The following is an 8,675-nucleotide window of genomic DNA, read 5'->3' on the forward strand; positions in this document are numbered from 1 at the left end:
TCTGTCCTATGCAAGCCGGGCATCACAGCCCCCAAAACTCAGCTCCTCTCTGGCGGGGGGACAAACCTGGCCCTGTACAGACGGGCAATTATTTGGAGTAATTAATCAGTAATTAACGCGGAGCCGAGCGGTTCGGAGCCGCTCCGTTCGGGGCCGTGCCCCGCCGGGCCGCAGGGGGCGCTGTCGGTGCCGCTGCCGCCGGCCCGGCCATGGCGGAGCTCCCCGGGGCTCAGGCGGGCTTTGGGCGCCCCGCGCCGCTGCCGCAGACGGGCTGGGAGCGACTCAGCGAGCTCTGGCGGCGAGAGTGAGCTCCGGGCCGGGCTCGGGTGGGACGGGCGGGGCTGGGCGCTGGCGGTCCCGCCGTGCCTCCCCCGGCCGACCCTTTGCCCATGGCTGCCCTTGCCTTGCAGCGAGCAGCAGCAGTTCCCGGAGGAGACGGTGAACATCGCCAAGTCGGCCTTCACGGCGGGCGTGGTGGGCTGGCTCTACGGGGGGCTGCCCGCCTTCCTCAGCGCCCGCAAGGCCTTCATCGAGAGCAGCCACGGCGAGATCTTCCAGAACCGCGCCGATGCCGTGGTACGGGCCCGGGGCTGCGGGGAGGAGCGCTGGGCACCGGGGCACCGGGGCAGGCCTCGGCCTCGGGAAGGCGCCGGGGGCGCCCTTGGAGGCGCGGCTTGGGGTGACAGCGGGGCCCGCAGGAGGCCCGGCGGCCTCGCGTGTGTGGGACTCGTGTGTTTGCCCGGTTCTGGGACTAAGAGTTTGCTGGGAGTGTGTAAGTGCGTGCAGGTCAGCTGTGCGGGGATTAGCGGGGCCCTGTCACCCAAACTGCACGCGGTTAGCTTCAAAAAAATGTCCTTCGTTGCAGGGAAGGTTGGCAACAAAAACAAAGTTTACCGTTCCGATTAATGTGTCTCGAAAAGGCTTTCTGCTTCTAGGTTTTAGTGTGCTGACAGGAGACTTCGCAGTATCAAACTGGGATTGTGCTCTTATGTTATTAATGTGAGTCGTTTTTAGACCATTTAAAATTCTTTTAGAACAACAGCACAACAAAGAACGCCTGTGACATTTTATAGATGTATTTGAACTTCTGGGTGTTTGTTAGTCAATTAAAGTGTTGCTTACCTGGATTATGGGGAAGAAGAACCCTTTAAAAATCTGCCTGATGTAAATTTTGTATTACTTACCATTAGATTTGGCCTCTGATGTGGTGACCTGTAAATTACCACTGCCTGGCTTCACTCTGGTGACTGTGGTATGTCTGAACCCAGGCTAAGCACCTACACCGCAAGCACTGGAAGAGAAGATTTATTTACTTTCATGGCATTAACTGCAACATTTTTAATTTTTGTGAGGCTTCTGTTTATCGCTTATTTAAAAAAAACTCTTCGAACTTTTAAGTGCCAGTGTTAAATAGCAGAGCTTGATGGTATGTTAACATTTAATGTAGATGGTTATTATTTACTTGCTATTATTTATTGATGGTTATTATTTATTAATACTTATGAACTCATAATAATGAAGTCGTTTCTGGTTTTCCTCCCTTCTCCTTTGCTGCTTTCCTGTCCTAGAAGAGCCCTCCCAGTCCACCCAGGATTAGAAAGACCAGTTGGCATTCCAAACTGGAATTCGTTCTCGGTTTTCCCGTTGGTGGCTGGGAGCAGCTTTTGCTCCGGAGGTGGCTGACTCGATCAGAGCTGGGGTGCCACCAGTCCCCTGCCCTGCCCACCAGTCCCCAGGGTGCTGGCAGGGGGCTGTGAGCTGTGACATGTCCTCTCTGTCCCCTCAGCAATCGGCACACCGCGCTGGTCTCCGCAGCTTCATCCGCTACGGCTGGCGCTGGAGCTGGAGGGTCGCGGCTTTCGCCACCGTCTTCAAGTGAGTGCTCCTGATGGCAGGGGGAGCAGAGCAGGAGGGAGGGGAGGGAATGGGTGTACCATGAAAGGAGGCAAACCTTCTTAGCATGGTCACTGTGGTGAAGGAGGAGGTGCAACGTGTAAACCCAACAGGATGCAAAGATGATTAATTGTCCGTAAGCTTTCTGGTGTTGGAGTCACACAGAGCTGGCCAAGCTCTGGCTGAAATAATAGCCAAGTCCAGCAGGGGACCCATCCTGAGATGCTTTGAAGCCCTGCCTCCTCTTCCCCACCACCACCTCTGCTCTTGGGGCATTGCTGTTGGGTTTGACATTGTGCTGGATCATCATAGATGGGCAAAATGGTGAATACACAGAGGTTTGCCTAAATACATGGGACAGCTGACTGTGCAAAATGACCACATGAGATGGGAAGAGTGAGGTGAACAGCACACTGCAGCAGCAGACACCTTGGCTTACCTCATCTCCCAGAACTCCTGCAAATGCAGCTGGGGAGAGCTTTGCAGAGACCCTGCAGCACTGCCAACAGGAGGACTTCCTGCCTTGCATACTGGGGGGATCAAAGGTTGTCCCAATGACCCCTTCTTCATTTCCCTACCATTGGGATATGGCAAGGAGGTCTGGAAAGAATAAAACACAGTGCTTAGATCAAGCATCCAACCTTGCCCCCATTCATGCCTCAAGACATTTAGTTATGCCCTCAACTGGGACCTGGCAGGAATAAACAAGTCAAACTAAAGGAGCAGATTGGCAAAGGATGGGGAATGGAAAGGGAACTGGTGAGGCAGAGACCATGTCACACATTTGATACCTCTCCCCTCATGCTCACTCCTCTGCAAGTGTGGCTGCATTCCCAGCTGGCATCCACATGTTTGACATCACGATGTTCTGGGGTGCCACTGCCTCCACTGCCCTTCAGGATGGCATGGCAGTGGGTTGCAGGTTCTTGTCCTTGCCAGCAGTGCCCACAGCTCTGGTGACTGATTGAGGCTCCTGGTGTTGCCTTACCCCAAGTCTGGTTGATCAGGCAGGAGCATGAAGAGGGTTTGACCTTTTAGAATTGCACCAGAATCCTCATCTTCTAATGGAGCAACACAAACCCTAAATGTGGAAAAACCCTGTTTGTACATCTATTGCTGACTTGAATGCTGTTCTTTCTTGACAGCTGTGGTATTTTCTGAGACCCCTGTCATAGGGAGGAAATGATGAATCTGACTCCGTGTTCTTAGAAGGTTAATTTATTATTTTATGATCTATATTATATTAAAGAATACTATACTAAAGAATACTGAAAAGATACAGACAGAAGGCTAAAAGATATTAATGAAAAACTTGTGACTCTTTCCAGAGCCTCAACACAGCTGGACAGTGATTGGTCAATAAGTAAAAACAAATCACTTGAAACCAATGAAACAACCACCTGTTGGTAAACAATGTCCAAACCACATTCCAAAGCAGCAAAACACAGGAGAAGCAAATCAGATAATTATTGTTTTCCTTTTTCTCTGAGGCTTCCCAGGAGAAGAATCCTGGGCAAGGGGATTTTTCCAGAAAATATTACGATGACAACAGCTGCTTTCTGCTTTTCCTTCTCTTTTTGTGCTTTTTCTCTGAGGGAGTGTTAAAGTGTGTTGGCAGTTTCTGGAAGTGCTTTCTAACCCACAATGATTTTTGTCCTTTCTGCTATGTCCCATTACTGCCCGTTTGTATATGCTGGTGGTACTCACAATTGTCACTACTCCTGCTTTGTGTACACTGGTGTCACTCACAATTCTTTGTTCTTGTCCTCAGACGCTTGCAGGGGATTGTCTTGTTCTTGAGCAGTTGCTGAATATCAGTCCTACCACTCCTCTGTACCTGTTTAGGCCTTCAGATTTTTCCTGCACACACAAAACCAATGCAGAGAGTGTTCTGCTTCCCTGATTTTCTTCCTTGGGTGCTTCAGTGCGTTTCTGACAATAGAACATCAAACTAAGCTTGGTCTTCTGAGCAAAGCCCTTTTAAACTAGAAATATCTCCTTCCCTATTGTTCAAACCAGTAAATTTATAAATTTAAACCTGCACTGACTTTCTCTGCAGCTGTGCTCTGTTTAAGTTTTCCTTCTGCTTTAAGATCCCACAGTATTGACTGGCATTACTTTATATTTCTGTCTCTCTAATATTTTTTTTTCCTTTCTAAATTTCTTCCTCACTGTCTCTTGGTTTCTGTGGCTCTTTTTAGTTTAGTCTCTGTTTTTAGGCTTAGTTAGCGTGCTGTTTGCTTTCTCTCCTGGATCTTTTGATTTCTTAGGGGTTTTCTGGATTTCTTTGGATTTGACATGTAACCTCGTCATCTTCCACCAGGTGTCAGCCCTGCAGTCAGATCTGCCCCTTTTTCACCAGCCCTTTGGAAAAGGTTCTGAACAGAGCTATTTGCTGCTCCACATTGTTTCTGTAAAGCCCAAGTTGAAAATTCCATCCTGCAGTTGTGAAAACCTTAAGTTTCACAATTAAAACCCAAATTGTTTGGGTTTATCTATGTTGGGAAGGAGAGGCGCAGTGCTGCTGGCTTATCAATCAGCAGGAGGCTGGGGAATATGTGGCTGCTGAACTGAGAACAGTGTTTTGAGGCTTAGCTGATGTTTGGGAGGAGTTGGTTTGCCTACCCCAGAGGGAAATCTGATGCCACAAGTGTGGGTGACCCTGCTGGTGTCATGAGTGTGATTTAGGCTGTTGGACTGGGGGCTGTTCACAAGGCAGGATCTTACTGACACATGGATCAGCTTATTACATGTTCCTAGGCACTAGAACAGGTCGTTCAGAGAAGCTGTGGATGCCCCATCCCTGGAGGTGTTCAAGGCCAGGCTGAATGGAGCTCTGAGCAGCCTGGTCCAGTGGAAGGTGCCCCTGCCTGCAGTGAGGGCTTGGAACTGGATCACCTTTAACAGCACTTCCAACATAAACCATTCTGATTCTGTGATTGTATGATAGGAAAGAAAAATCTTTGATTAAAAAAAAGGAGTATCTCAGATCCAGTTCAGGAACTCTGACATTGCCTGGCCTGTGTCTGTGCAGCTGCCCACAGTAAAGCCACAGAAGTCATGGCTGGCATGTGTGTGCTCTAAACAGATGGGCAGCCAGGCAGTTAGAGGCAACCTGAGGGCTGGCTTAATGAAATCCAGCTTTATTTCAGGCTGTGTTTTGCTACTCCTCCTTTTCCATGTGCTGACTTGTGTGCCTTGCCTTTGCAGCGTGGTGAGCACGGGCCTGTCCGCGTACCGCGATAAAACCACCATCAGTAATTTTGCTGCAGCAGGAGGTAAGAGTGCTGTAACCTTGTGTGCTTCTCTTTGTTAGCAAGGGTTGTAGCAGAAAAGCATAAGCAAGTTTCCACCTCCTTTGGGATTGAGCAGCTTCTGTGCTCTTGGGTTTTGTTTCTTGTTCCAGTGAGTTTGCTCCGTTGTTTGCCTGCTGCGTGCCTTTATTTGTAACAGAGATACTGATGCACTGCTGATCCCATTGGGGAGTTTTGTGGTTAATCTCCAAGATACTTGCTGGACTGTTTTGGGTGAAAAAAATGCTTCTGTGGGATAAAGGCAACACTTGGTGCATAACCTGTTCTCATAAGCACCTATTTAACAGAGAAAGCATTTTTTATTTCTACTCTTGGTAACAATTCAGCACACTGTTTATAGGCTGCCCTTTTCATGCTAAGTTTTGCATGCCCACTTTTGGCAACAGGGCTCTGGGTAAGTGATCTGCTTGTTCAGTTTTACAGGCTTTATTGCCCTTACAGTTGTGGATACACTTTTTACTGATCCTTTCTGCCTTACATGGCACTACTATTATTAGCTGTTGTTGAACAGAAAAGAGAGTGAGGGAGATCATGCTTCAGCCTAGAGAGAGCTTGGTTTTACTTTCATAGATACCTCTATAATACAGCAAAAACGTTGGCAGTTTTTCTGAAGCAGAAGGAACTTTGTGCAATGTTTCAGTGCAGAGACCATGGTGACTTTGTGGTGAAGGTCTGTTCCAATGGCCATCACACTTGGTTTCTGCTCTGTAAAAGCAGATGTCAGCTCATCTTTCTGGAGAAGAGAAATGCAGCAAAGCAACTCCCTGTGTTGGTGTGAGATGTCTGTGGCGGGGGCTGTTTCTAGTTTCAGTGGTTTGTTCTTTTTTTAGCCTTCACAGGAGCTCTGTTCAGAATGCACTTGGGCCTGCAGGGCCTGGCGGGCGGTGTCGTGTTTGGAACAGCGTTTGGGTGAGTTGTGACTGCTGCACACACCGAGCCTGGAGTCGCAGGTGGGGCTACAGGAGCTTCCCTTCCTCTCTTGCCTTGAGGGATTCTCTGTATCCCTCATGATGATCACTTTTCTTCCACCCTTTAAACTGTTTTTCTTTTCTTCTTTCTTTCTTGTTTTGTGTTTTGCTGTTCTCTCAGTAGTGAGAGCTCAGTGCTCTCAGTAGAGAATCTTATTTGCTGCTGTTTGCTTATTAGAGGGAGCAACATAGGCTCCACCAAAGCTAAAATGGGAAGTAGAAGCCATTAGGAAACACTGAGGGAGTAGCTGCATGGCTGGGCTGTAAGGTGACACATGTCTTTATGTGTGTCTTGCAGTCACGAATCTCCTAAAGTTCCCTGGGGCATGGAGGAACCCATGGTTCTGCCTCAGAGGCTCTGTGCTCAATGACTTCTAACAATGACTTCTAACTCAGGAGAAATCTGACTTTTCAAGCAGGACTGGGATTTCTTCTCAAAGTGCTGACCTCAGTAAATATCCTCACAAGTGAATCTGAGGATCCTACCTGAAAAAGAGAGGGAGCTTTACCAGTGAAAACACAAGTACTTCCAGAGCTGGATGGAAGCTGAGTAGGGGCATCACTGTCTGAAATATAGGTGTTCTATGGGGTCCTTACTGGGCACCATAAATCCTTCCACTCCTTTGTCCTGTGTGTGCCTGTCAATGAGTAAATTCAAAATATATTATCACTGGGGCTCCAATGAGTCACAGGCTGGTGGGTGACAGTAGAACAGGAGTACCTTAGTCTGTGCTGTGATGTGAGTTTTGGGCCCCTGCATGCTCCTTTTGCTGATGCCAGTAAGTTATTGCTGTTGTGTGTCCCCTGGGTGACTTCTCTGCTTCCTCCCTCAGGGTTCCTGCAGGAGGCCTCCTGATGGCAATGTATGGCTTGGCTGGTGAGACCTTGCAGGAGAAGAGGAGTCGTGAGCGCAGGGAGCTGTACGAACAGAAGCTGGCAGAGTGGTGAGGAGCAGCTCTGTCCCTTCAGCTGTGGGCTAGGAGGGTGTCTGGGCCTGTGGGTTCAAACATTTAGAGAAACCACAACACACTAGGTTTTCTAAACCTCAGTTCTTGTCTTGGTTGTTGGTGTTGTTCACATACCAATCTTAGAAATGCTGATTTAGTCTTCCCAGTCTCCTTCATTGCTTCCTTCTTTCCATCCCTATTAAAGAGAGGAAATAAAAAGGATAGCTGGAGGCTTGGGGGAAAAAAAGGCCATGACACTGGTCATGTGAATTACTGAAACTTACTGACTAGTTCTAGAAGAAAATTTTCTAGAGCTTGGATTCTGCAGTCATGTCTCTGTCAGGAGGATACAGGGATAAAATTGCTTTGCACTCTCTCTTCTCTCCTTAGGCAATCCAGACTCAGTATGACTGAAATCTTAGGCCAAACAGAAAGCAATGCCCAGGGAAGACCAGAGATGGAGAGAACAAGAGAACTGAAGAGCTACTGAGTCTTCCCCAGATCTCTGTTGTAAGAAGCTACATAGCATTTTGGTCCTGCTTGATCCTTCAGTCAGAGGATCATGGAAGTTGTTTGTGAATGCAGTTGTATCCTGTGAAAAGGTGTTTTGCTGAAAACATTGTTCAGGGATGGATATCACTGCACAAAGAGCTTGCAAGGGCCAAACCTGTTCCACCTGAGAAGTGGAAATACAGACTTTACAGACCAGAAAGTGTCATGTAGCTTTGGGAGGAAGTGAGGGTTCCAGAGTCTCATCTAGAACCCATTTCACTGCTGAAAATATCCAAAGCACCAGTGATGTAGAAATCCTCGAGGTAAAGGAGCCTGTGAATGGTTTGTGTGCTAAAGGTGCCCTGAATCCAAAAGTTAATTATGCTCTGGTAAAAGCTGCTCTTCAGACAGTGCCTGAACAACTTGCTGATGGTGGTTTCTTACTTGGACTTGGGATTTTGCAGTCAGTATGGAAGAAGGGTGGAGGAGCTGGGAATTACATGAAAATATCCTGAAAGAGGCATTCTATTTTGGGTTCCTCAATAGAAGCCTGAGGGTGCCACAGAAAACATGACTTATTTCTGTGGTGACAGTGGAAGCCTTGGCACTGTGGACAGCTTTAACAACAAGAAGGCCTCTAATTTAATTTGCAATTTGGAAATCAGGGGGTGACTTTGAGAGAAATGTAGTTCAAGAGATTCAATAAAGCCATCCAGCAGTGGTGACTGTGTCCATAAGCTCTTTATGTCAGTACAGCTGGTACTGTGTTCCAGTAGAGTGTTGGTACTAGAGAAGCATCCTTGAGAAGAGCTCAGAGATCCCACCAGACATCCCTGTACCCAGGCAGTAACAAAGGCAAGAGCCACGAGAGTGCCAGCTCTGTTGTTTTGTTCCAGAGATGAACTGTTCAGTCAGAGCTGTGACCTGTGGGTGGTGCTGCAGTTACTCTACAGAACATTGTCTCTCCTCAGAAGGGTGAGGTGGCCCATCACTGTCCCCCCAAAGCGGGAGGTCAGAATTCCTGTTCCCTTTCTTTGTTCTCCTGCTGAAAGGAATTACAT

The 8,675-nt window shown here is 48.0% G+C and overlaps 1 protein-coding gene across 1 annotated transcript; it reads left to right on the forward strand.

The window, feature by feature from the left end:
• The first annotated feature begins 159 nt into the window (after positions 1-159).
• Positions 160-8,336, forward strand: TIMMDC1 (translocase of inner mitochondrial membrane domain containing 1). Its single transcript, XM_054654480.2, has 7 exons — positions 160-304; positions 411-576; positions 1,787-1,875; positions 5,104-5,171; positions 6,038-6,116; positions 7,009-7,119; positions 7,513-8,336. Exons 1-7 carry the CDS (start codon positions 210-212, stop codon positions 7,610-7,612), a joined length of 708 nt encoding a protein of 235 aa, XP_054510455.1. The 5' UTR covers positions 160-209; the 3' UTR covers positions 7,613-8,336.
• The last annotated feature ends 339 nt before the right edge of the window (positions 8,337-8,675 follow it).

The sequence above is a fragment of the Agelaius phoeniceus genome, chromosome 2 (assembly GCF_051311805.1).
Source record: "Agelaius phoeniceus isolate bAgePho1 chromosome 2, bAgePho1.hap1, whole genome shotgun sequence".
In the NCBI taxonomy this organism is placed as follows: domain Eukaryota; kingdom Metazoa; phylum Chordata; class Aves; order Passeriformes; family Icteridae; genus Agelaius; species Agelaius phoeniceus.

Excerpts from the sequence above, each read along its gene's own strand:
- TIMMDC1 (XM_054654480.2), top strand. The coding sequence starts at position 210 with ATGGCGGAGCTCCCCGGGGCTCAGGCGGGCTTTGGGCGCCCCGCGCCG. Across the intron at positions 305-410 it reads AGCGAGCTCTGGCGGCGAGA|CGAGCAGCAGCAGTTCCCGG; the intron begins GTGAGCTCCGGG and ends CTTGCCTTGCAG. Across the intron at positions 1,876-5,103 it reads GCTTTCGCCACCGTCTTCAA|CGTGGTGAGCACGGGCCTGT; the intron begins GTGAGTGCTCCT and ends TTGCCTTTGCAG.